A 27,375-nucleotide genomic window follows, 5' to 3' on the forward strand; every position below is an offset into this window, starting at 1 on the left:
TAGATATAAGGTCCTTATCAGACACATGGTTTACAAGTATTTGCTTCTATTCTCTGGATTGTGTTTTCACTTTCTTGATAGTATCCTTTGAAGCATAAAAGTTTTTAATTTTGATGAAGTCCAATTTATTTTTTCTTTTATTGCTTGTGCTTTTGGTGTCATACTTAAGAATTCGTGGACAAATTCAAGGTCATGGAGACTTTAGTCCTCTATTTTCCTGTAAGAGTTTTCTAGTTTGGGCTCTTGCATTTAAGTTTTTGATCCATAAGTTAATTTTTATATAGGGTAATGTAGGGGTTCAGCTTCTTTTTCTTTTCTTTCTTTTGCATCTGCTACCAAGCTGTCTTAGTACCATTTCTTGAAAAAACCATTCTTTCCCTTTATCAAAAATCAATTCATCATAGATGTATTTGCTTCAATTCTATTCCATTGATCTATGTCTATTTTTATATTACTACCACAATGTATTGATGAGTGTTGTTTTATAGTAAGTGAAATTGGGATGTGTGAGTCTTCCCACTTTATTATTCTTTTTCAAGATTGTTTTGGCTATTCTGGGCCCCTTACAATTCAATGTGAATTTTAGGATTAGCTGGTAAATTACTGCAAAGAAGCCCCCAGGGATTCTGATACAGATGTGTTGAATCTGTAGATCACTTTGGAGATTGCCATTATTCTCCTGATCCATGAACATGGGATGTTTTCCACTTATTTAGATGTTTAATTTTTCTTAACAATGTTTGATAGTGTTAAGAATGAAAGAAAGATGGGGCGCCTGGGTGGCGCAGTCGGTTAAGCGTCAGACTTCAGCCAGGTCACGATCTCGCGGTCCGTGAGTTCGAGCCCCGCGTCAGGCTCTGGGCTGATGGCTCAGAGCCTGGAGCCTGTTTCCGATTCTGTGTCTCCCTCTCTCTCTGCCCCTCCCCCGTTCATGCTCTGTCTCTCTCTGTCCCAAAAATAAATTAAAAACGTTGAAAAAAAAAATTAAAAAAAAAAAAAGAATGAAAGAAAGAAAGAAAGAAGAAAGAAAGAAAGAAAGAAAAGAAAGGAGGGGGGTGCCTGAGTGGCTCAGTCAGTTAAGCGTCCAACTTTGGCTCAGGTCATGATCTCAACGACTCATGGGTTCGAGCCCCATGCTGGACTCTGTGCTGACAGCTCAGAGCCTGGAGCCTGCTTTGGAGTCTGTGTCTGTCTCTCTCCGTCCCTCCCCCACTCATGTTCTGTCTTTCTCTCTCTCTCTCAAAAATAAACATTAAACTGGATGGGGCGCCTGGGTGGCGCAGTCGGTTAAGCGTCCGACTTCAGCTAGGTCACGATCTCGCGGTCCGTGAGTTCGAGCCCCGCGTCAGGCTCTGGGCTGATGGCTCGGAGCCTGGAGCCTGTTTCAGATTCTGTGTCTCCCTCTCTCTCTGACCCTCCCCCGTTCATGCTCTGTCTCTCTCTGTCCCAAAAATAAATTAAAAAACGTTGAAAAAAAAAATTAAAAAAAAAAAAAAACATTAAAAAAAAAAAAAAAGACTGTGCGATTTACACTTCATGTTTTAAATCTATACCTAAGTATGTTATTCTTTTTGCACATGGAATTGTTTTCTTAATTTCATTCTTGGATCATACATCTCTGTATTTTTAATGCTCGGGTTTTATCCGTGCTTTGTTCCTCAAACACTAACCAAACATGCCTTATGATTCTGGCATTGTTCTGGTGTCTGGGAATTCAGGGATGAACAATGACACCGGAATGCGCGTTTCTTGAGGCAGAGACTGGTCTCCTGTTCCCTGAAGTGAATTCACCAGTCTGACCTCATGCCCTTGGTTTTGTTTCAGGGTTTCTTGGAGGAGACCTGCCTCTTTTATGGACATTACACCATTGATGGGGTGAAATTTCAGAACTTCACCTATGATCTGCCCCTGGCTTATTTGTTAAGCACGATTGCCTACCTGGCCCTGAGTCTTCTTTGGATAGTGAAAAGGTAAAATTTATCTCTTCATTGTGTTCTTTTTGCATTACCTTTGATGGCTGGGGTTTATTGGAGGTCTGTGGACTCTCGGAGCCATTGCCCAAAGGATGAGCAGAGGCCAGGAGGAGGATTTGGGAAGAAAGGTCCATGAGTCTTTTGCAGGCAGGGGAGACCTGGAGGAAATGGAAGCAAAATTTGGGAGCTGGAGCAGAAGCCTGGGGTGCTTCAGTCAGTCATAATTACACACACTGGCCAGCGCCATAATGTAACCTTACCTTGGATCTGGTGTGGATGCTAATCAGGTCTCTACTGGGTTGCAAGTGTTAGAGACCCTACTCTGATTAACTGCAGTAAAAGGGAACTGAGGGGCTCAGAGAACCAAGGTAGGGAGGAAGCTCCAAATTATAGGAAGGGTAAGGATATAGGTATGTCTTCCAAACAACCAAAAGCAAGGGCTCCTTCCTCTCTGATTCTCCTGGTGGCAGCTTCCTTACATAGACTCTCAGTCACAGGTTCAGAAATCCTTTTGAAGAGACTCATTGACTGCTTCATTCAGGTATCCAAACCCAACCCTTCAACTAAGGTCAGCAGGTCAAGGTCATAGGAGAACGTCTCATTTTCCATGGTAGACCAATGTTTCAGTGGGAGATGCCAATTCCCAAGACATGTATAGCAAGGAATATTAATTACTTTAATTACTAACAAACAACTGTCCTAAAAAGTACCAACAGCCAAACAATAGGAGTTGTATATCTTTCTTACATGAAGTTCTGAATAGAGACACAGGTTACTGTGGTAGACTCCTTCTCAGTCATTCTGGGATTCAAGTTTACCAAACTTCAGCCATTTTCAGCATTGGCTAAAAAGGCAGAAGGGAAAACAAACATGGAGGAGTATCACATGGGAGGTGTTTATAGGCTAGGCCTGGAAGTGATGCACATCGTTCACATTCCATTAGTTATAGACCAAAGATAACTGTGGGGGAGGCTGGGAGATGTCCCTGGCTGGCAGCTATTTTCTAGCACTAATATAATACTATAGGAGAACCGCAAGTTTTTAATGGACAGCTTGCTCGCTCTGCCCCAACAATGTTGGTCGGCAGGCAAGGTTATGGGTGGGCACCTCTCTTACCCGCTTCACTGTCTACATGAGAGCATAGGTGCTATAAGCCATGGGGCTCTGAAGCTCCTTATCACAGGCATAGAAGGGACCAGGATGTTGAGGACTGAGTTGCCCTCCACATAGACTAGGATTTATCACCACAGAAAAAGCCCCAGAGACTAGCTGGGCACTCATATCCTGTGTTGGCATCTATGAAATGAAAATTAAGTGCTGTGTGTCCATCGCCCACTCAAATGGGCAGCATACTGATGCAAAAAAGCAGTGGCTCGTTTTGAGAACAGAGAGATGCATGGTAGAGAAATGTTAGTTGATTGGGGTCTGGCTTTGCTACTCTATGATTATGGCAGGGACAGATCCAAGTTTTATGGGCCTGCGGTTTAGACAGTTTGGAGGGGCCCTCTTTAAGATGAAGAATACAAAAAGGTCTTGTGTAAAGTCTGAAAAAATAAACACAACAGGACCATATGAACACATTGCTGGAGGCTCTCCCAGGACCTTGGAAGGAGTCCTGGAGAAGATTTAAGCTTTATTAGCCGAATAGTGACTCCACCTTCAGACCTTGCCCAAGCTCCTCACCTCAGGGCTCTGATTGCTTCCTGAGGAAGACTGGAGGGAGGCCTGGGTGTGATGTCATGGGGAAAGTCTATCCCAGGAAGAGGAAGTGCTATTAACAGCTAAGAGCATGGACTTCAGGGTCCAGAGACCAAGGTTCAAACACCCCTTCACCTCTGTGAGCCTCATTTTCTTCCCCCTGTGAAATGGAAGATTAACTGAAACAAGGCAGGTAAAGGACTTAGTACTGGCACCTTCCAGACATTTATTGAATTAAAATTACCATCGTTGTCACCGTCAAATTAGCCCCAGTTCTTGCCCTCACTCTCTGGATCTAGGGAAATAATTTTTCCCATCTCTGTATCTCTGCTTTCTCATCTGTAAAATGTAGTTTTGGTCTAAATCATAGGGTTTCAACTGGGATAGGACCTCAGAATCCCCATGGAGCTTGCTAAAATAACGTATTTCTGGACCCCACGTGGGATCTCCTGAATTAGGAATCTCAGAGTGTGAGGCCTCCTGGGCGTCTGCATTTTGGAAGAGCACCCCAGGTGGTTCTGATATACAATTTTTGCTGTAACCTTTTGGCAGAATGACTGATAACTGTAATTTCCTTACACTTCAGCTGTCTTTACAACTCACTAGCAAATCCTAAAAACATCCTGTTGCCTCTACACAGTCTGTGGCATTCGATGTTTTCATATCATCAAAGGCTGGGGTGTATTTTTTCCAGGAAGGCATTTGAATGAATTAAAATTATGAAATGTGCCACCGAGTGGCATCTGACCTAAATAGGTGCTCACTAAATATTTGGCTATTTTACCATTTAAGTCATTTATACATTGATTTATCCATCAATTATATTTGGTCATATTATGGTCCAGGCATTCCAGATATAAAAATGGCCAGATAGCCAGGGTACTTGCCCTCAAGGAATTTAAAATCTAGTCAGGTTGGGGTGCCTGTGTGGCTCAGTCAGTTAAGCGTCCGACTTTGGCTCAGGTCATGATCTCGCGGTTTGTGAGTTCAAGCTCCAGATTGGGCTCTCTGCTCTCAGCACAGAGCCCGCTTCAGATCCTGTCTCCCTCTCTCTCTGCCCCTCCCCTGCTCATGCTGTCTCTCTCAAAAAATAAACATTAAAATTTTTTTTTAATTGAGTCAGGTTAAGGGGCTGCAAGATGATTGCGGATTAGGTTCATTGCCTTGAAGAAAATAGACTAATTTGAAGCAGGGGTCACAACTTTAGATGGGGCAGTGAGGAATCTTTGCAAGGGATATTTGAGCTGAAACCTGAATGATGCAAAAGGAGCAGCCTTGGGAGGAGGCAGGGGAAGAACTGTCCCAAGAGTGGGTAGAGGGTCCTGTAAGTACAAAGGCCCTGGGGCTGGAGAAATTTGTGTGTTTATAGAAAGGAAACAAAGCCATGGTAGTTACAGCAGAATGGCCGTATGGGAGGAAAGATGGCACAGTGCAGGATCTCTAGGCTGTGTTAAAGAGTTTAGATTTATTCCAGCTGTGAGAAAAGCCACTGGGCAGATGACATAATTGTCAACAAGCTACCTGTTTAACTGCCACTCATATTTAGAATGGTCCAGAACGTGTCCATGTCAAAATGAGTGGGAAATGCAGCCATGCATTTTTTTTTTAAATTGTAAACAAAGCCAATCGGTGGGCCTGTATGCTGTTCTTAAAAGAAGGGGAATCATGTCTTGGGCTCAGGTCAGTGGAAGGGTTCAAAATCAACCTGATCCGGAGCGAGGAGCACTTTCAGAGTTACTGCAACAAGATCTTTGCTGGCTGGGACTTCTGCATCACCAACCGTAGCATGGCGGACCTGAAGCACAGCAGCCTGCGGTATGAGCTCCGGGTGAGTGCTGCTGGCTTTTCCCTCGGCAGGTTCCTTGCCAGCAAAGTTGTGCCTTGGAAAGCGGGGGTTGTAGCTTGCAGAGCAGCTGGGTCGGGGCCAGGCTGTCTTCAGTACTCAGCAGGTTTCCCCAGTGTTGGTTTCAAGAGCTTTCCACAGAGGATGCCACTGGGTGGCTCAGTCGGGTAAGTGTTCGACTTCGGCTCAGGTCATAATTTCATAGTGTGTGAGTTCAAGCCCCACATCGGGCTCTGCATTGGTGGTGCAGAGCCTGCTTGGGATTCTCTCTGTCTCTCTCTCTCTCTCTCTCTCTCTGCCCCTTCCCCACTTGCGCTCTGTCTCAAAATTAATAAATAAACTTCAAAAAAAAAAAAAAAGAGCTTTCCACAGAGATCCCCTTACCCTAAGCATGGAGCTGATGGACTGGGGATTGGAGGAGATGTGGGGACATGATGGTGGGTGGGAGGGGAGAGTATCTTCCCTCCTTCCCCACCACCTCATGCTGTTATTTTTCCACCTGTTGAGAATCTGTCATGCATCACTTATGCCAGGAGAAACAACTAAGGGGGGAGGCCACAACGATAAGGTGGAGTGGAGAATACAAAAAAGTACAAACGAATTTCCAGATTCATAAGGGGAGAAAGAGGAACAAATAGTATCTTGACCAAACCTACCAAAAAAAAGAGGAGGGGACAATTATATCAAAACCATAATAAAGTAAGATGGAAGGAATCAAATTAAATGTATTATCTGTTTAAAGGAACGGCACAGGGGCACCTGGCTGGCTCAGTCAAGTAAGCGTCCAACTTCGGCTCAGGTCGTGATCTTGCAGTTCAGGAGTTCAGCCCCACATCAGGCTTGTTGCTGTCAGCCTGTCAGCACAGAGCCCGCCTTGGATCCTTTGCCCTCCTCTCTTTCTGCCCCTCCCCCGCTCACGCTCCCTCCCTCCCTCCCTCCCTCTCCCTCTCTCTCTCTTTCTTTTTTTTTTTTTTAATTTATTTTTTTTAACGTTTATTTATTTTTGAGACAGAGAGAGACAGAGCATGAACGGGGGAGGGTCAGAGAGAGAGGGAGACACAGAATCCGAAACAGGCTCCAGGCTCTGAGCTCTCAGCACAGAGCCTGACGCGGGGCTCGAACTCACGGACCGCGAGATCGTGACCTGAGCCAAAGTCGGCCGCCCAACCGACTGAGCCACCCAGGCGCCCCTCTCTCTCTGTCTTTCAAAAAATAAATAAAACATTTAAAAAAATTTAAAGGAATGGCACATACTGCATGTAAGTAATGTCATGAATAGGTTATGCTTCCGTTTTCACATTTATTATGGAGTCTAACTGTTGCCTTAAATAGGAGGCTCTACCTTGACTTAGGTCTTTAGTAGACATGAAGACTAGTTGAGCTTGGTCTGGGAAGATACCTGGGGGGAGATGAATGCTTAAGGAAGGTCTTATAGATGGCTGGATAGAGCACGACGGTGAATCACATGTTCAACCCCTGAATATCGCTTCACCCCGTGCTCACAGATGAGTTTTCTTTGGCCCTCAGGCAGATCTGGAGGAAGAAAGAATACGGCAGAAGATAGCAGAAAGGACCTCGGAAGAAACAATACGGATTTACTCTTTGAGACTGTTTTTGAACTGCATTGTTCTGGCTGTTTTAGCTGCATGCTTTTATGCAATTTATAGAGCAACGATATTCTCACAAGAGCACATGAAAAAAGTGAGTACTCTGTGAAAGTCAGTTTAACTTTTACTTTGGCTGGACATTTTGTAGGCCAAGTGCATTGTCTGAAGTGGATATAAATTTGGCTGATATGACAGAGAACTGGAAAATCAGAGGTGACCAATTTCCACTTTGATTTTATTTATTTACGTATTGTTTTAAAAGTAGGCTTCACTCCCAGTGGGGAGCCCATCGTGGCGCTTGAACTCACAACCCTGAAATCAAGACCTGAGCCGAGATCAAAAGTTGGACGCTTAACTGACTGAGCTGCCCAGGAGCCCACAATTTCCACTTTTAATAAAAATACAAAAGCATCCAAAAAGAGTGTTTGGAATTCCTCCTGGAATCCACAGGATTCAAAATTCAGGCTTGCCTGCCTAGATTTAATCGCCAACTCCACTACTTACCAGCTGGGGCCCCACTTTACCTAAAATAGCAGTTGTTTTAGGGGCGCCTGGATGACTCAGTCGGTTAAGCGTCCGACTTTGGCTCAGATCACGATCTCGCGGTCTGTGAGTTCGAGCCCCGCATTGGGCTCTGTGCTCACAGCTCAGAGCCTGGAGCCTGCTTCGTTCGGATTCTGTGTCTCCCTCTCTCTCTGCCTCTCCCCCACTTGTACTCTGTCTCTCTCTCTCAAAAATAAATAAAACATTTAAAAAAGTTTAATAGCAGTGGTTTAAAAAAGCCAAGTTGGTCTGGTGGCTCTACTTCATGAAATCAATCATCGGGGTCCCAGGTTCATTCCTGTTGTGACCCTGCCATTCTTAGGATGCGTTCTCTTCTATGTGGTACGAGACAGTTGAGCACATTCACGTTCTAGCCAATGGGAAGGGGTCGGGGAAGGCGCACCCTTTCCTTCAAGGGCAAGACCTAGTGCTTGCACTTAAAACTTCCACTCACATCCCTGATGGCTGTACCTAGCTATAAGGGAGGCCAGGAAACATAGTTTTATCCCAGATAGCCACATATGTGACCAATTAGTCTGTTACTCTGAAAGGAGGGACTGGCTAGTCCAAATCAATTACTACTATGGCCTTAATAATACTTTAAATTGCCCATTAATACAGATTCCATGGATTTTTTCTTTCTTTTTTTTAATGTTTATTTATTTATTTTGTGGGGGAGAGAGAGATATACCATGAGCAGGGGAGGAGCAGAGAGAGAGAGAGGGAGAGAGAGAATCCCAAGCAGGCTCTGCACTCGGCATAGAGCACGACTTGAGGCTCGATCTCACAACCATGAGATTGTGACCTGAGCCAAAATCAAGAGTCAGATGTTTAACCGACTGAGCCACCCAGGCACCCCATCCATGGATTTCTTTCAATACTTGACCTTAATCCAATAGAGCTAATTTTTCTTCCTGAGGTGCTAGAGCACAGTTTCTCTATTTGAACACCGAGGAAGGAAATGACTTATGTTTATGGGCCATGTTGAATGACATATATGTTTTCTTCTGTTTGTTTTCTAAATATGTATAGTTGAGCTCTTTTTTGTTTGTTTCTTCCAGTTTTATTGAAATATAATTGACATATAGCATATAAGGTGTTCAGCATAATGACTTGACTACGTCTGAGTTAAGTTCTTTCAAGGTCGATTCATCTGGGTGCAAACTTCCCTTTGTTATCTTCACAGGAAATTGACAAGATGGTTTTTGGAGAGAACCTTTTGATATTGTACCTGCCTTCTATTGTGATCACGCTGGCCAATTTTATCACCCCAATGATCTTTGCCAAAATCATCCACTATGAGGATTATTCTCCAGGCTTTGAGATCCGGCTGACACTCCTTAGGTAATGCCTAGACATGCCAAGCAGATCACCACTTGCCCGCTTTCTTGCTCATGGCAGACATTGCTGATCAATTGTGGCACCTTTTCCTGCTGAGCCAAGAGGCCTCTACAGCCTTCAGACAGCCCCTGTGAATGAATCGGAGTGTGCCCATGCAGTGAAATCTCTTTGACTTAAGCATGTACTCAGCGGTACTATATTTTTTGTACATGTGTTAGCATATCAACAGCTGAGGGCATGAGGTGGGGGCCCTGGGAGGCGGTGTTGCTCAGAAGATGTTAGTGTTTACCAGCAGGGGAGTGAGGGAATGAGAGAGAGAGAGAGAGAGAGAGAAGGGATAAAATGTATCTTACTGGAGCTGTTGGCAGCTGGGGCTCAGTCCTACTGGACAACTGGGAGTTTGGGTAGGAAAGCTCTTAAGAGTGTTCCCACCCAACAAGGTACTCATCCTGGACTTCCTAAAGGTGGCTGGCTCCTGGAGGCATGAATTCCCTCACATTGCCACCTCACTACGCGGTGTAAGGGCCTTGGGAGGAGAGGGGAGGAAAGTCACAGGGGTTTATTGCACGAACCTGCCTGAGGCATCTACTGGTATAGTGAGTACCAAGAAAATGTGGCTCAGTCACTGACCAGATGTGTTTCAGCTGACTTATTATAACTTGTTGTAATATCTCTCTTCATTCTTAATAAATGTTCAGTTTCCTAGATAAAAGAAAGAAAGGACAGCTGTAAAGCAGGGTCTGGGGAGCTAACACAAACGAGCTGAAGAGAACCAGGTGGGGACAGTGTGAAATAGAGCGTTTCATGCCTCAGAGGGCATTTGCTTCTTAAAAACAAATCTTTTTTTTTTTTTTTAATGTTTATTCATTTTTGAGAGAGAGACAGAGCACAAGCAGGGGAGGGGCAGAGAGAGAGGGGGAGACAGAGAATCCCAAGCAGGCTCCAGACTCTGAGCTGTTAGCACTGAGACCAACGCGGGGCTCGAACTCACAAACTGTGAGATCATGACCTGGGCTGAAGTCGGATGCCCAACCGCCTGAGCCACCCAGGCGCCCCCAAAACTTTTCCAGAACAAAAGGTATAATGAGCCCCCCATATGCCCATCACTTAGTTTCAATCATTACCAACATTTGGCTAATCTTGTTTTCACCTGTCCCGCTCCCCAACTTTTGCTGGATTATTCTGCCCAAATCTTATTTCACCTTTTTTTTTCTTCCTTAACATACTATCATCATACCTAATAAAATCAAGCCAGTTACCTGATGAAGTTGCAAATGGCTTTCTAGGATTGTTTTGTTCCAACCAGGATCCAAACAGGATCCACATGCTACGTTTGGTTGTTACGTCTCTTAAGCCCCCTTTATTCTTTTAAGAATTCCCCTTTCCCTTCTTTATGCCATTGATTTGGGTGGATACTAGGCATTTGTCCTGTAGAACATCGCCTAGTGTGGATTTAGTTCGTTGTTTCTTCGTGGTGTATTGTATCCTCCTGTTGCCTACAGTTGCTCTAAACCGTGTCAAATCTGACTTTTCGTTAGATTCCATTTTTAGTTGTGGGACCATCCCCAGTGGTGCTTGGGTACTCACATTCTGCCAGGAGGGACACAACGTCAGGTGGCAGGCTATGTATCCAGAAGAGTGCTTTGCTCCCCCCTCCTAACTTTTTCATATTTCTGTTTTTTTTACAAGCAAACAATAGAAAAGCATCTTTAAAAAAGGTTAGCCACTCTGTCCTCCTGTCTTTGTTTATTTGTGAGAGAAAGAATGCATGAGAGGTGCGGAGAGAGAGGGAGACAGAGAATCCCAAGCAGGCTCCACATTGTCAGCGCAGAGCTTGACATGGGGCTTGAACTCACAAACCTTGAGATCGTGACCCGAGCCAAATTCGAGAGTCGGACGCTGAACCAGTTGAGCCTCCCAGGCGCCCCTGCCCTCCTGTCTTGAATCCTGCTTCCCCCAGGCAGCACTCATCTGCATGGTTGCCATTGTCCATCTGCCTGTTTTGTGTTCTTCCAGAAATAGGATCCTATCTAAGTGACACTCTGTAACATGCTTTTTCCACTCCCCAATATACCAGACATCTCTCAAAGCTTCTACTTAAAAGACACAATTAGTTCCCTTCAGGAATGTGTAATGTTCTGTAGTGTGGCTGCATCATCATGGATGCAGGAATTCCCAGCTTTTTGATCTCCCCCCCGCCCCGCCATTTAAAAAATTGTAGCAAATTACATATACAGCATGAAATTTCCCATTTTAGATATTTTTAAGTGTACAATTCAGTGGCATTAAGTACATTCCCAGTGTTGCTACCAGCACTACTATCCTTTTCCAGAACGTTCTCATAATCCCAAACAGAAACTCTCTAATATTTCTAGATTTGCTTTGAAGCTTTTCCACTCGTAGCTTCAGTTCCAAGGAGCTGGCCTGCCCTGAGGCCTCCTCGTCCTGTGCCCTCCCCTCCCTCTTTTCCCTGCAGGTGTGTGTTCATGCGCCTGGCCACCATCTGTGTGCTGGTATTCACCCTGGGCTCCAAGATTACATCCTGTGATAACTACTCCTGTGAGCTCTGTGGCTACAACCAGAAACTCTACCCGGTGAGGCTGCAGGGATGCGGGTGTCCTGCAGGGTGGGTCATCCTGGGGTGACAGGCTCCAGGTTAAGAGAACAGCCCTCAAACCTCTGGGTTTGAATCCCAGATTGGCCCACTTTCCTGCTGTATGGCACAGTCCGACACAGGAGACACTTCTCTAGGCTTGAAAACCAAAGTCTGTGCTGGAGCTCAGAGGAGCATCTGCTGGTGGCCTCCAGAGGTAGCAGGATCTGTGGGCAAAAAGGGCTCTGGAAGGAATCTGAGAACCTGGCATTCTCTCTCTCTTTTTTTTTTTTTTTAACGATTTTATTTTTAAGTAACCACTCCACCCAGTATGCAGCTTGAACCCACAACCCCGAGATCCAGAGTGCATGCCCTACCAACCGAGCCAGCCAGGAGCCCCAAGGGCCTCATTTTCTCTTGATCTCTTTGGTTCCAGTGCTGGGAGACCCAAGTTGGACAGGAAATGTACAAGCTGATGATCTTCGACCTCATCATCATCTTGGCCGTGACGCTTTTTGTGGATTTTCCTAGAAAGTAAGCATGAGGGATACCCCTCTTATTTCCCCTACCCCTCCGACCCCCTCCTGAGTCCTCGCTGGAGGCTCCCACCACAGCTGCTTCACAGAGTGCTGACAGAAATCACCAACAACCATCTGGTGACTTTTAACTTGCTCTGGGCCATTGACCTCATGGTCCATTAGGTGCCCCCTTGAAAGGCAGCATAAACAGAAATGGTGCTGCTTTCCATGGGGCTTCCGTGGAGGTGGCTTCCAGCCATTAGCACAGCCACTGTCAGGGGAGACCTGGGTTCATCCCCCAGGACTGCCACTTGCTGGTCATGTGACCTTGGGCAAATTATTTAAGCTCTGTGCCTCTTTTCCCACCTGCGAAATGGGGATGGTAGCATTAGCCACTTGACTGCACTGTCGTGAGGATCACATGAGAAAACGCAGAGATAAGTACTGAGCACTCAAGAAAATACTATCACCACATGATCGCCATTATTTAAAAAAATTTAAAAAAATTTTTCTTAATGTTTATTTGAGAGAGAGAAATAGAGCATGAGCAGGGGAGGGGCAGAGAGAGAGAGAGAGACACAGAATCCAAAGCAGGCTCCAGGCTCTGAGCTGTCAGCACAGAGCCCGATGTGAGACTTGAACTCATGAGCCTTGAGATCATGACCTGAGCTGAAGGTGGACGCTCAACGGACTGAACCACCCAGGTGCCCTACATGGTCACCATTATTTTGTCATCATATTATTACTGGCATCTCCTTGAGCCTTAAGTGAAACTGTTTACTTAACCACTTTTTTTACCCAGGTGTACAAATTATTCAGGCATGTCAGAAGTCCAGTAAGCCCTTCAAAACCAACTTTAAAAAAGAAAGTGTCCTTTTATTTTTTTTTTTTAAATTTTTTTTTTTAACGTTTATTTATTTTTGAGACAGAGAGACAGAGCATGAATGGGGGAGGGTCAGAGAGAGAGGGAGACACAGAATCGGAAGCAGGCTCCAGGCTCCGAGCCATCAGCCCAGAGCCCGACGCGGGGCTCGAACTCACGGACCGCGAGATCGTGACCTGGCTGAAGTCGGACGCTTAACCGACTGCGCCACCCAGGCGCCCCGAAAGTGTCCTTTTAAAAACCTACACAAATATGACATGAATGTGTGCTTATTTAAAAATGTTAAATATTTAGTATTTAAATAAATACAGAAGTCCAGAGAATAGACTTCTCTTTTGTTACTGTCCCCTTAACTCCCCAGTCCTACCTTATTTCTCAGACGTGGCCATTGGGGTAGATCCAGCAGTCCTGGGGCATCTGGGTGGCTCAGTCAGTTAAGCATCTAACTCTCGATTTTGGCTCAGGTCATGATCTCATGGTTCATGAGATCGAGCCCTGTGTCCAGCTCCATGCTAACAGCATGAAGCCTGCTTGGGATTCTCTCTCTCCCTCTCCCCATCTCCCCTACCCATACATGTGCATTCCCTCTCCCTCTCTCAAAAAAATAAATAAATAAAAACAAAGACACATTTACATAACTGCATGTATAAGTAAACACACAGTCTTGCTAGAAGTGTTCTTTTTCCGCCTTTAAATGGGATCACGGTACATCTGCATTGGTCTGCAGCTTACTTGTTTTCCTCCCTTGCACACACAAAATATCATGAATAACTTTCCAGTCAGGACACATGGATTTTCCTTGTTCATTTTAAGGACTGTATAATGTTCCACTGTGTCTGTGGCATATAGTTTGTCAATGTAGCCCCTACTGATGGTCATTTAGGTTGTTTCTAGTATTTAAAAAAAATTTTTTTTTAATGTTTGTTGCATTTTTGAGAGAGAGAGAAAGAGAGAGGGAGAGAGAACATGAGCAGGGGAGGAGCAGAGAAAGAGAGAGGAAGACACAGAATCCGAAACAGGCTCCAGGCTCTGAGCTGTCAGCACAGAGCCTGATGCAGGGCTCGAACTCACGAATCATGAGATTGTGACCTGAGCTGAAGTCAGTGCTTAACTGACTGAGCCACACAGGCACCCCTGTTTCCAGTATTTTTGCTAACACGTGGCAATCCGCAGTGAACAACTATGTGTGTTAGTCACAGGCCCCTGCTTCTGGGGTTTCCGTGAGAAGATTCTAGGATTCCAGGAAGCGGTTACGCTAGGTGGTAGGATTCTCATAAGCCATTTTCTGTGTGAATGCACATTACTTTTTGAGCCGAGTGGCAAGCCAGAACACAGAGACTGCCATTAATGGTCACCACAACCTGGTGTGGTAGGTTGTGTTATAATTCCCCTACATTCCATATGAGGAAATGAACCTCATCTAACCTTATCTGGCTGGTAAACTGTAGATCTGAGATTCAGACTCTGGTCTCAATGATTCCAGAGTTCACGGTCTTCTGCATCTAAACATATGACTAACCAGTTTCCATGAGAAATGTATGTGGAAATAGCCGTGATTTGGAGGACGTGGTTCTGTGGCCTTGGCAGGTACTGGCAATCCAGGTGAGAAATTGTCCTGTTGTTTCCAGGCTCCTGGTGACCTACTGTTCTTCTTGGAAACTGGTTCAGTGCTGGGGACAGCAGGAATTTGCCATTCCTGATAACGTTCTGGGGATTGTTTATGGGCAAACCATTTGCTGGATTGGAGCCTTTTTCTCCCCTCTTCTCCCTGCAATTGCAACCTTGAAACTCATTATCATCTTTTATGTGAAAGAGGTAAGGAGAAGGTTGGGCAGGGGGCTGATATTCTGGACCATTCTTGACCTTGCAAGGCATTCGGCAGTCGTGTGACTGGAGCCTATCCACGTCCCATCAGATGTATTAAAACTACATTCCTTATCTGATACATATTTTTATTCTGGAAAAAAAGACTTTGAATGGATTTCCACATTTTTATAATTTTGAGAGTCTTAAGATTTTTTTTTTCTCCTGTGATTTAAATGTTGTTTTTGTAGGTAACCATCTAAAAGTTGAGTTGTAATTGATCCATCAGTTGGTAGTGGCACACTGGTGGTGTTTAACAAAGCATTTATTAATTTAAGTTTTGTCATTTTCTGTTTGGACGTTGGAGGCATTGTATTTATTTTCAGGTGTCAGTTATTTGTGTAGCTCCTTGAAGGGCTCACGGGAAGTAAGTATTGTGTCTGAACTAAGTGCTGAATGGGTAGAGTGGCCCTGCAGATGACTGACTGATCTGGGCTTCATTACTGAGCTTCTTTTATTATTATTGTTGTTGTTGTTGTTATTATTATTATTATTATTATTATTATAGAAGCAATAGATGCTCAATATTAAACATTTAAACAATGCAGATATGTATACAGTAACTTTCATCCCTTCTTCCAGAGGTGCCATCTACTAATAAGCCCCACACTTATTAATTACCTATTATGCCAAGCCCTGAGGATTCAGAAATGGAAATAATAATTATAATATTAATATTCATAATGACAGTAATCATAATGATAAGAATACCATGTACTCCCCTGCCCTGCTGAACACTTTCCATAGGCTGTCATATAATGCTTATACACATCTTTTGAAGTAGGTACTGACGTTAATCATATTTTATAAATCAGGAAGCTGAAGTTCAGAGAGGTTAAGTAACTGGTCCGAGGTCACATAGCTTATAAGTGACTCCAGGTTTACTTCACTCAAGACCTAAGCTATTTAATCCTTAGGTAAGCAGAGCCTTGAATTGAGCCTACCCAGATGTTTTGGCCTTTGAAGAATGTTCTGATGCTTTCATTTGGAAACTTCAATTGGTTGAAGTAACCGAAGGAGAGGTAGATGTGAGAAAACATATAGGAACTTGTTCCCTTTCCAGAAAATATTCGTTACCCAGTGCTTTCCCGGTGTGTAGCCCAGTAAAGATATGTGGGAGTAACGGAATAGGTCAGGGGCGCATGGCTGATACAGGCCTGACCAGCTAGCCACCCCCAAACAGGACACCGGGGGTCCCTAGTACTCTTTGCCTTCTGGCTTCTGCTGAAGTCAGAACGGCTTGCTGCTCCCTCCTAGTAATGTATTTTTTAAAAATATTAAGGGGGGGCGCCTGGGTGGCGCAGTCGGTTGAGCGTCCGACTTCGGCCAGGTCACGATCTCGCGGCCCGTGAGTTCGAGCCCCGCGTCGGGCTCTGGGCTGATGGCTCGGAGCCTGGAGCCTGTTTCCGATTCTGTGTCTCCCTCTCTCTCTGCCCCTCCCCCGTTCATGCTCTGTCTCTCTCTGTCCCAAAAATAAATAAAAAATGTTGAAAAAAAAAAAAATTAAAAAATATTAAGGGGAAATCTTATGCCTATTGCTATACCTTTCACCCTCTTTCCACTTGATATTTCCACAAGTCTTTTTGGCCCTGATGGAAATATTTGTTTTTAATATACAGGAGAAATAAATGCTTATAAAAAATTCATATGATGAATTGTATGTTCTCATGGATCCATTTAACACATATTTAAAGTCCTGTAAAGTTTTTTAAAAACTTAAATGAGATCATACAGCACAGAGTTCTGAAATCTGCCCTTTCATTTCATAGTACTGTCAGGGTAGGACGCAAAGCCCATATCCTTTCTACCGGCTCAGGGTATTCCATTGTGTGGATGCACTTTAACCTTTAAGTGACCCCTGTCGATAGCTCTTTCATTGCTTCCAGTTACTTCCTGGTATCAGTAACTATAGCAGTAAACATCCATATACGTGAACTTTGGCCCATGTATTCTATTTTCTCATCAAGATGAATTTCCCAGCGTTGGGGTCCGGATTAAACATGTTTCATTTTCATCTGTATTGCTGACTACCCTCTAGAAAAGTGGCATCAGTTTACATTCCCCTGGGATGCATGAATGTGCTCATTTACCTTCAAGGAAGCTATGCTCTTACTTTTTTCTCTTTCTTTCTCTCCCCTTAGATAAGTCTTCTTTACACCTGCCGGCCCTCCCCAAGGCAGTTCAGAGCATCCAATTCTAATTTCTTCTTCCTGTTGGTGTTGCTGATAGGGCTGTGTTTGGCAATAATACCTCTGACGATCAGCATGGCACGGTAAATATGATTTTGTTTTCGAGAACGTTTCCTTGCTTCTTGACATGTTCCTCTTTTATATCAAAGGGTCCATTGTGTTCTTTATTGGTTTTCCAAATTCATGGCGTTCCACCTGCAGAAGTCAGTAAGTCACTCCTGGTTTAGCCAGGCCCATCGTTGTTTTGGAATCTCTCTCTGGATGCTGGAATGTCTTGGTCCACTTCCAGAACTTTGGCTGGCTGTGTTGCCAGTGTTTTAGAGTACTGGTTGGGTCTGCCCTCCCCCACTCCCTTTTCCTAGGACCTCTCTGCTGGTATCCTTTTGGATTATTTCTTTGTTTCTGATTACAAAAATAATACATCTTCATTATAGAAGAATTTGGAGTATCTTCATTGTGACAGGCACTGGGCTCGGTGCTAGGAGTATGGAGACGATTCAGACATGGCACAAGGAATGTTGAGTCTAGTGTAGAATTTGGTAGGAGCAGAAATGCTTAAGACTAGGGATCAGAAGTTGAGTGTTCAGACCTCAGTGACCCTACTCCTTAAGAGTATAACCATTTATACCAAAGGCCAACAAACATTTTCTGTAAAGAGGAATCCTAAATATTTAGGCTTTGTGGCCATATGGTGTTGGTAGCAACTGTTCAACCCTCCTGTGGCATCACGAAAACAGCTGTAGACAGTATACACACTAATGGGCATGACTTATTCCAATAAAACTTTACTTATAAAAAACAGATGGTGGGCCACATTTGACACTAGGGCTATAGTTTACCAGTCTCTCTGACTTATATTCTCATGGAATTCCATTTCTTCATCTTTCAGTTAAAATCCTTGAACTTTTCTGTCTCTCAGATTTTATTTTTTAACCAATTTGACTGTATATCTTTATTGTTTTTTTATTATAGTAGTAGATGTTATGTATAAAAAAACTGTACACAAGGGTGTAAATGAAAGAGAAATAAATTTCCCATTATCCTCCCTTAGTTGCACTCCACCAAGGTAACCACTACGAATATTTTAATATTAATATTTAATATATTAACTATTCAGTATATTAATATAAATATATTACTTCCAGAAATTCATATGAACACTATTTATTTTTAAAATATTTTAAATTTAAAATCATTAACATTAAAAATTAATTAGTTTAAAATTATTAAAATATTAAGTTTTAATTATTTAATATATTAATAAATATATTTATTACAACCCAAAATTCATATGAACACCCTTTATTTTAAAAAATATTTTTGGAAAAAAAATATATATATTTTTGGGGCGCCTGGGTGGCTCAGTCGGTTGAGCGCCGACTTCGGCTCAGGTCACGATCTTGCGGTCCGTGAGTTCGAGCCCCGCATCGGGCCCCTGTGCTGACAGCTCAGAGCCCGGAGCCTGTTTCAATTCTGTGTCTCCCTCTCTCTGACCCTCCCCATTCATGCTCTGTCTCTCTCTGTCTCAAAAATAAATAAACGTTAAAAAAAAAAAAAATTAAAAAAAAAATATTTTTAATTTAGGGGCGCCTGGGTGGCTCAGTTGGTTGAGCATCCGATTTCAGGTCGGGTCATGATCTCACGGTTCGTGGGTTCCAGCCCTGCATCGGGCTCTGTGGTGACAGCTCAGAGCCTGGAGCCTGCTTCGTTCGGATTCTGTGTCTCCCTCTTCTCTCTGCCCCTCCCCTGCTCACACACTGTCTCTCAAAAATAAATAAATGTTAAAAAAAATTTAACAAAATATTTTTAATTTAAAATCATTAAAGTTTTTTAATGATTTAAAAATTTAAACTTAATTAAATTAATTTAAAAGTATTAAAATATTAAAATTTAATTGTTTAATGTATTAATAAATATTAATATATTTATTACTTCCAGAAAGTCATATGCACACTATTTATTTTTATTTATTTATTTTTTCCTTTTTTATTTTATTTATTTTTTTTAATATGAAATTTATTGTCAAATTGGTTTCCATACAACATCCGGTGCTCATCCCAACAGGTACCCTCCTCAATACCCACAGCCCATCCTCCCCTCCCTGCCACCCCCCATCAACCCTCAGTTTGTTCTCAGTTTTGTTTTTTGTTTTTTGTTTTTTTTTTTTTTTTATTTATTTTTGGGACAGAGAGAGACAGAGCATGAACGGGGAGGGGCAGAGAGAGAGGGAGACACAGAATCAGAAACAGGCTCCAGGCTCTGAGCCATCAGCCCAGAGCTTGACGCGGGGCTCGAACTCACAGACCGCGAGATCGTGACCTGGCTGAAGTCGGACGCTTAACCGACTGCGCCACCCAGGCGCCCCTGTTCTCAGTTTTTAAGAGTCTCTTATGCTTTGGCTCTCTCCCTCTCTAACCTCTTTTTTTTTTCTTCCCCTCCCCCATGGTCTTCTGTTAAGTTTTTCAGGATCCACATAAGAGTGAAAACATATGGTATCTGTCTTTCTCTGTATGACTTATTTCACTTAGCATCACACTCTCCAATTCCATCCATGTTGCTACAAAAGACCATATTTTATTCTTTCTCATTGCCACATAGTATTCCATTGTGTATATAAACCACAATTTCTTTATCCATTCATCAATTGATGGACATTTAGGCTCTTTCCATAATTTGGCTATTGTTGAAAGTGCTGCTATAAACATTGGGGTACAAGTGCCCCTATGCAGCCGTACTCCTGTATCCCTTGGGTAAATTCCTAGCAGTGCTACTGCTGGGTCATAGGGTAGGTCTATTTTTAATTTTTTGAGGAACCTCCACACTGTTTTCCAGAGCGGCTGCACCAGTTTGCATTCCCACCAACAGTGCAAGAGGATTCCCGTTTCTCCACATCCCCGCCAGCATCTATAGTCTCCTGATTTGTTCATTTTAGCCACTCTGACTGGCGTGAGGTGATATCTGAGTGTGGTTTTGATTTGTATTTCCCTGATGAAGAGCGACGTTGAGCATCTTTTCATGTGCCTGTTGGCCATCTGGATGTCTTCTTTAGGGAAGTGCCTATTTATGTTTTCCGCCCATTTCTTCACTGGATTATTTGTTTTTCGGGTGTGGAGTTTGGTGAGTTCTTTATAGATTTTGGATACTAGCCCTTTGTTTGATATGCCATTGCAAATATCTTTTCCCATTCCGTCGGTTGCCTTTTAGTTTTGTTGGTTGTTTCCTTTGCAGTGAAGAAGATTTTTATCTTCATGAGGTCCCAGTAGTTCATTTTTGCTTTTTAATTCCCTTGCCTTTGGGGATGTGTCAAGTAAGAAATTGCTGCAGCTGAGGTCAGAGAGGTTTTTCCCTGCTTTCTCCTCTAGGGTTTTGATAGTTTCCTGTCTCACATTCAGGCCCTTTATCTATTTTGAGTTTATTTTTGTGAATGGTGTAAGGAGGTGGTCTAGTTTCAATCTTCTGCATGTTGCTGTCCAGTTCTCCCAGCACCATTTGTTAAAGAGACTGTCTTTTTTCCTTTGGATATCCTTTCCTGCTTTGTCAAAGGTTAGTTGGCCATACTTTTGTGGGTCTAATTCTGGGGTTTCTATTCTATTCCATTGGTTTATGTGTCTGTTTTTGTGCCAATACCATGCTGTTTTGATGATTACAGCTTTATAGTAGAGGCTAAAGTCTGGGATTGTGATGCCTCCCACTTTGGTCTTCTTCTTCAAAATTACTTTTGCTATTCGGGGTCTTTTGTGGTTCCGTACAAATTTTAGGATTGCTTGTTCTAGCTTCGAGAAGAATTCTGGTGCAATTTTGATTGGGATTGCATTGAATGTGTAGATAGCTTTGGGTAGTATTGACATTTTAACAATATTTATTCTTCCAATCCATGAGCACGGAATGTTTTTCTATTTCTTTATATCTTCTTCAATTTCCTTCATAAGCTTTCTATAGTCTTCAGCATACAGATCTTTTACATCTTTGGTTAGGTTTATTCCTAGGTATTTTATGATTCTTGGTGCAATTGTGAATGGGTCCGTTTCTTTATTTGTCTTCCTGTTGCTTCATTATTAGTGTATAAGAATGCAACTGATTTCTGTACATTGATTTTGTATCCTGCGACTTTGCTGAATTCATGTATCAGTTCTAGCAGGCTTTTGGTGGAGTCTGTCGGGTTTTCCATGTATAATATCATGTCATCTGCAAAAAGTGAAAGCTTGACTTCATCTTTGCCAATTTTGATGCCTTTGATTTCCTTTTGTTGTCTGATTGCTGATGCTAGAACTTCCGACACTGTGTTAGACAACAGCGGTGAGTGGATGGTGGCTTATTTTTTTTAACTTAATTTTATGATGTTCCCTTTTCCATGCCAGCACATACAGAACTCTCTCATTCCTTTAAAATGTTTTTTAACTTTGATTTTTTAATATAATAAATAAATATATATAATATATAATATAAAATATATAAAATATAAAGTTCTACAAAATATGTAATAAATAGTTTACATCCCACAGAATTTAAATAACATAAGAATATATGATGGAAAAAATTAATTTTCCAATCCTGTTTCCCAACTATTTTCTGTATGGGAGCCAGTCATTTTACATCTCAATGTCTCTTTCAGTGGTTTTTTTTAGTGTTCTGTTTTATTTTTTTATTTTTTATTTTTTTTAAATTTTTTTATGTTTATTTCTGAGACAGAAAGAGACAGAGTGCAAGTGGGGGAGGGGCAGAGAGAGAGAGAGAGACGCAGAATTCGAAGCAGGCTCCAGGCTCTGAGCTGTCAGCACAGAGCCCGACACGGGGCTTGAACTCACAAACTGTGAGATCATGACCTGAGCTGAAGTCAGTGGCTCAACCGACTGAGCCACCCAGGCGCCCCAGTGTTCTTTTTTATGAATGGATCATAAATTGTTCATCCATTGCCTTAAACAATAGTTAGGTTGCTTCCAAGAATGTTTTTTTATCCATAAAAATAGGGCTACAGTGGAAAAGCTCATATACAGAACTTAATTCTTTTAGGCCTTAATTACAGATTTTTTGCATTGAATTTTATTTAGTTTTTATTTAGTTTTTTATTTTGAAAAATTTCAAATGTGTAGAAAAGTTAAAAAAAATAGCAGTAATGGAGGTTCACATACCCATCAACTGGATGTCCCAGTTGTTAACATTTTGCTACATTTGTTTTATCTCTCTCTATGCATATGCTTTTTGTGGGTGTGGTGACCTATTTGAAATTGTTATAGGCACCATGACATATGTAAATAATAACCTCAGCCACCCCCATTTTGAGATCTGGGGGTGCATAGAAGATATGAGCTAAATACTTGATTGTGCAGCTCTTAAAAATAAGGGTATATTCTCCTCATGCATCTGCAATAACATCACATCTCAGAAAATGAATACTGTCTTATTCTTGCCATTGTCAAATTTCTCCAATTGTCCCCAATAGTCTTTTAGAGCCTTATTTTTATATTTAAAAATTTTTTGTGTGTATTTATTTTTGAGAGAGACAGAGAGCAAGCATGAGTGGGGGAGGGGCAGAGAGAGAGGGAGACACAGAATCCTAAGCAGGCTCCAGGCTCTGAGCTGTCAGCACAGAGCCTGATGTGGGACTCGAACCCACGAACTGTAAGATCATGACCTGAGCCGACGTCAGACGCCCAACCGACTAAGCCACCCACGTGCCTCTATAGCCTTTTTTAAAAATGAGGATCTATCGGGGCGCCTGGGTGGCGCAGTCGGTTAAGCGTCCGACTTCAGCCAGGTCACGATCTCGCGATCCGTGAGTTCGAGCCCCGTGTCAGGCTCTGGGCTGATGGCTCAGAGCCTGGAGCCTGTTTCCGATTCTGTGTCTCCCTCTCTCTCTGCCCCTTCCCCGTTCATGCTCTGTCTCTCTCTGTCCCAAAAATAAAAAAAAATAAAAAATAAAAAAAAATGAGGATCTATCTATCCGGGGCGCCTGCGTGGCTCAGTTGGTTGCGTGTCCAACTCTTGATTTCAGCTCAGGTCATGAGATCAAGCTCCATGTGGGGCTCCACACTGAGCATGGAGCTTGCTTGGAATTCTCCCTCTCTCTCTCTCTCTCTCTCTCTCTCTCTCCCCCTCTGCTCCTCTCCCCAACTCATACACTCTCTAAAATAAAGTTAAAAAAAATTTTTTTAAATAAAATAACATGAGGATCTTTCGAGTTTTACCCATTGCTTTCATTGCCATGTCTCCTTACTCTCCTTTAATCTTTAATTCTTTGAAGAGTCCACAACTGTTTCCTCCCCTCCAAACTGAGAGATTGGTGCACAAAATCACTACCACCTTCTGGATCTATTTGATTGCTGTCTTACAGTGTCATTTAACTTGCTCTTCTGTGCTACATTTCCTGTACACTGGAAGTCAGTCTACAGATTAGATGGAATTTCAGGGTCAGCATTTTTGTCCAGAATATTCCAGAAGGCCCATAAGATTGGGCTGTTCCTCACAGGTCGCTGGATGACAAAGCCTGCGGCCGGGTGGAGGAGTGACACTCAGCCTGTGCCGCATGCCTCACCCTGAGCCCCTTGGTCTGTGTCCCGGCAGCGTCCCTTCCTCAAAAGCCTGTGGGCCGTTCACCAACTTCAACACCACCTGGGAGGTGGTCCCCAAGACAGTGAGCACCTTTCCCAGCTCCCTGCAGTCCCTGGTCCATGGCGTCACCTCGGAAGCCTTTGCAGTGCCTTTCTTCATGATCATCTGGTGAGTAAGAACTGCTTAGACCCTTGCAAGGATTCTCCATTGAGACATGTGGACTCCTCTCCACTGGGAAATGGAAGCCCACCTGTTACGCTTGATAAGTCACTAAACCTCTGTGAGCCTCACTTTCCCATCTCTAAAATGGGCATAATAATAGTGATTCTTAAAGAGGGTCGTTGAGCGGGTTCATTAAGATCCTGCAGGTGAAGCCCTGAGCCCAATGCCTGACATAAATCCAATGAACTTTGTCGATTAATATTACTGATTATTCACAAAATCACTGGCTCTTTGATAAAGTAAATCATTACTGGGCAGAGAGAAGAGCACCAGGTTAGACACATGCACTTGAACCCTGGCTCTACTGCTTCTAAGTAGTCTGTGTCCTTTCTGGGCCTCCATTTCCTCACCTGGAAAATGGGGATAAGAATGGCACATACCTTATAGGGTTGTGACATGAAGGAAATGTGGTTAATGATGTAAAATGCTGGTGCGCCTGGGTGGCTCGGTCGGTTAAGTGTCCGACTTCAGCTCAGGTTGTGATCTCACAGTTCGTGAGTTTGAGGCCCGTGTCATCGGGCTCTGTGCTGACAGCTCAGAGCCCGGAGCCTGCTTCGGATTCTGTATCTCCCACTCTCTGCCCCTTCCTCCCTCCCTCCCTCCTTCCCTCTCTCTCTCTCTCTCTCTCTCTCTCTCTCTCTCTCAAAAATAAACATTAAAAAAAATTTTTAATGTAAAATGCATTTTTATTTTATTTTTTTTAATTTTTTTAATGTTTATTATTTTTTTTAAATTTTTTTTCAACGTTTTTTATTTATTTTTGGGACAGAGAGAGACAGAGCATGAACGGGGGAGGGGCAGAGAGAGAGGGAGACACAGAATCGGAAACAGGCTCCAGGCTCCGAGCCATCAGCCCAGAGCCTGACGCGGGGCTCGAACTCACGGACTGCAAGATCGTGACCTGGCTGAAGTCGGACGCTTAACCAACTGTGCCACCCAGGCGCCCCAATTTTTTTAATGTTTATTTATTTTTGAGAGACAGAGAGCGAGAGAGTGAGAGAGAGCATGTGTGGAGGAGGGGCAGAGAGAGAGAGGGAGACACAGAATCTGAAGCAGGTTCCAGGCTCTGAGCTGTCAGCACAGAGCCCTACGTGGGGATCAAACTCGTGACCACAGGGGCGCCTGGGTGGCACAGTCGGTTAAGCGTCCGACTTCAGCCAGGTCACGATCTCGCGGTCCGTGAGTTTGAGCCCCGCGTCAGGCTCTGGGCTGATGGCTTGGAGCCTGGAGCCTGTTTCCGATTCTGTGTCTCCCTCTCTCTGCACCTCCCCTGTTCATGCTCTGTCTCTCTCTGTCCCAAAAATAAATAAAAAACGTTGAAAAAAAAATTTAAAAAAACAAAACAAAACAAAAAAAAAAACAAACTCGTGACCACAAGATCATGACCTGAGCTGTAGTCAGACGCTTAACCAACTGAGCCCCCCAGGCACCCCTAAAATGCATTTTTAAATGTAAAATGCCAGCAGAGGACCTGGCCCTTAGTAAAGGCTTAGTAAATGACAGGTGTTATATGTCAGGGTGACAAGAGTCATTGCTGCATAGTGATTGATTTTGCGTGTTAAAGTAATTCTAATCACAAATGTACATTGAGGGCTTACTGTGTGGTGGCCATTGTTCTAATCACAGTCTTATAGTCTGTCTTCGTTATTCATAGATCTCAAGGTGTTTTTTTTTTGTATTGTGAATATGCCTACTTGCTAAAATATTTTACAACCCCCAAAATCAGTTTCGAACCATCAGTTTCATGGTCATTTGTGGACTTGCACAGGGTAGCAAAAAATTTGAGTCACCCAAAGGGCATTGTCTTAGTCTGTTTGGTCTGCTATAACAAAATATCATAGACTAGGTGGCTTATAACAACAGAAATTTATTTCTTACAGTTCTGAAGACTGGGAGTCCAAGATCAGCATGATTAGGGGAGAGCCCTCTTCTGGCTTAGACTTCTGGTGTCCTCACATAGCAGAAGGGCTGAGCTAGCTCTCTAGGGTCCCTTTTATCAGGGCACTAATGCCATTTGTGAGGGACCTAATCACCTCCCAGAGGCCCCACCTTCTCATGCCATCACCTTGGGATTAGGATTTCAGCGTACGGATTTTGCGGGCACACATTCAGACCATAGCATGCATGTAAACAGCTGAGGTCAAACAAGGCAATAAGCCTGCTATCTTCTTTCCGCTTTCGTACTACAAATGTCTTTGGTGACCTATTTAGTGCCATGTTTCTTGCATTTTGTGCTTTTGGTGGCTCATTTCCCAGTATAAAACCGTCCCAAGCATAGTGCTGAAGTGCTTCTCATGTTCCTAAGTGCAAAGAGGCTGAGATATGCCTTACAAAGAAAATCTGTATGTTAGATAAGCTTCATTCAGGCATGGGTTATGGTACTGTTGACACCGAGTTCAGAGTTAAGGAATCAACAATAATGGTAACTAAATTATCTTTAAACAGAAGCAAGATTACGTATTGATAGCTGATTTGCTCAATGAATAAGAAACATAAGACAAGGTATTGATCAGTTGACAAAAATGTTGTGACCAGTGACTCAAGGAACCTCCCCTTGTATTTCCCCTAGGGCCATTGGTTCAGAATTCACTAATCAGGTGTTCCTAGAAGCTTTATAGAATGGAACTACCACAAATAACTAGAATTGATTGTAGCTGGTATGTATTAACTGTAATGAATGAAATCATCGCAATATACCCCATGATAGAGATATTCTTACAGTAAAACCCCACCCAATGAAGGAAGTGAGCTTCAGAAATGTATTTGTTAAAGGCATGATACCTTTGATGAGATTAACAACATGGTTTGGGGGAGCTGTGCAGACAACCAGCCTGGAATTCTGAGGACCCCAGGATGCAGAGACTCCTGGCCCCGTGCATTTACTCCAGCTGTCATTTGGCTGACGCCATCTGGTGGCGGTTACCTGATCTGGCCATTCTTGTCCTGTGGCCATGGTATCTTCTAGAAGAGTTTCATTGATATCAGTGTTTCCAGTGGCCCTCATTTCCTCAGCCCTATCTGGGGAGATTGGACAGGAAACCACCTCCCCTTCATGGAATGGAATGAGTTGCCTACTCTTTTCCTGGGGGCTTGCTCTCCACTCCACTTGCCCCTCACCTCAAAGACAGTCATTTCACTCACCCCACTTTGAGATCTGGGACTACATGGAAGATAGGAGCTAATTGCCAGTTGCTTTTATTCAAAAATGTATTATCCTAGGCTTGTTGTCCCTGGGGTTTACTATATTATCCCCATTTTACAGATGAGGAAACTGAGACGAGGGGGGTTCCACAGTGATTATCCACATCCAGTGCATTCTATGCTGAGCTGACTTTCTGGACCATTTCCTTGTCTCTCCCTATCATATTCTATGTGCCAAGGGAACAGCAACAACTTTTAATATTAGCTTAAAAAGCAGGGCATGAATCAGTCTCTGCTACCACTGCCAACTCACAACCCCTCTGGGGCCGTTTCTGATTGCCTTCTGCTTAGGATGAATGAGTTTTGTCTTTCTTTTTCTTTTTCTTTTTCCTTTTCCTTTCCTTTTCTCTTC

At 43.2% G+C, this 27,375-nt stretch overlaps 1 protein-coding gene across 4 annotated transcripts in view; it reads left to right on the forward strand.

The window, feature by feature from the left end:
* TMC7 (transmembrane channel like 7) overlaps positions 1–27,375 on the forward strand; it is a 59,794-nt gene that overhangs the window by 28,912 nt on the left and 3,507 nt on the right. For 2 of the 4 annotated variants that reach the window (XR_009256450.1, XM_058710225.1), the window contains exons 6-14: positions 1,825–1,970; positions 5,352–5,499; positions 7,042–7,215; positions 8,851–9,008; positions 11,482–11,599; positions 12,035–12,132; positions 14,628–14,814; positions 17,004–17,134; positions 23,613–23,768. Coding sequence is in view for 3 of the 4 variants with exons in the window: in XM_058710225.1 (XP_058566208.1) it covers positions 1,825–1,970; positions 5,352–5,499; positions 7,042–7,215; positions 8,851–9,008; positions 11,482–11,599; positions 12,035–12,132; positions 14,628–14,814; positions 17,004–17,134; positions 23,613–23,768 (1,316 nt within the window). In the remaining variant the exon portion in view is untranslated. The remainder of the gene's footprint in view (positions 1–1,824; positions 1,971–5,351; positions 5,500–7,041; positions 7,216–8,850; positions 9,009–11,481; positions 11,600–12,034; positions 12,133–14,627; positions 14,815–17,003; positions 17,135–23,612; positions 23,769–27,375) is intronic. The other 2 variants (XM_058710227.1, XM_058710228.1) reach the window with 2 other exon arrangements.

The sequence above is a fragment of the Neofelis nebulosa genome, chromosome 18 (genome assembly GCF_028018385.1).
Source record: "Neofelis nebulosa isolate mNeoNeb1 chromosome 18, mNeoNeb1.pri, whole genome shotgun sequence".
In the NCBI taxonomy this organism is placed as follows: domain Eukaryota; kingdom Metazoa; phylum Chordata; class Mammalia; order Carnivora; family Felidae; genus Neofelis; species Neofelis nebulosa.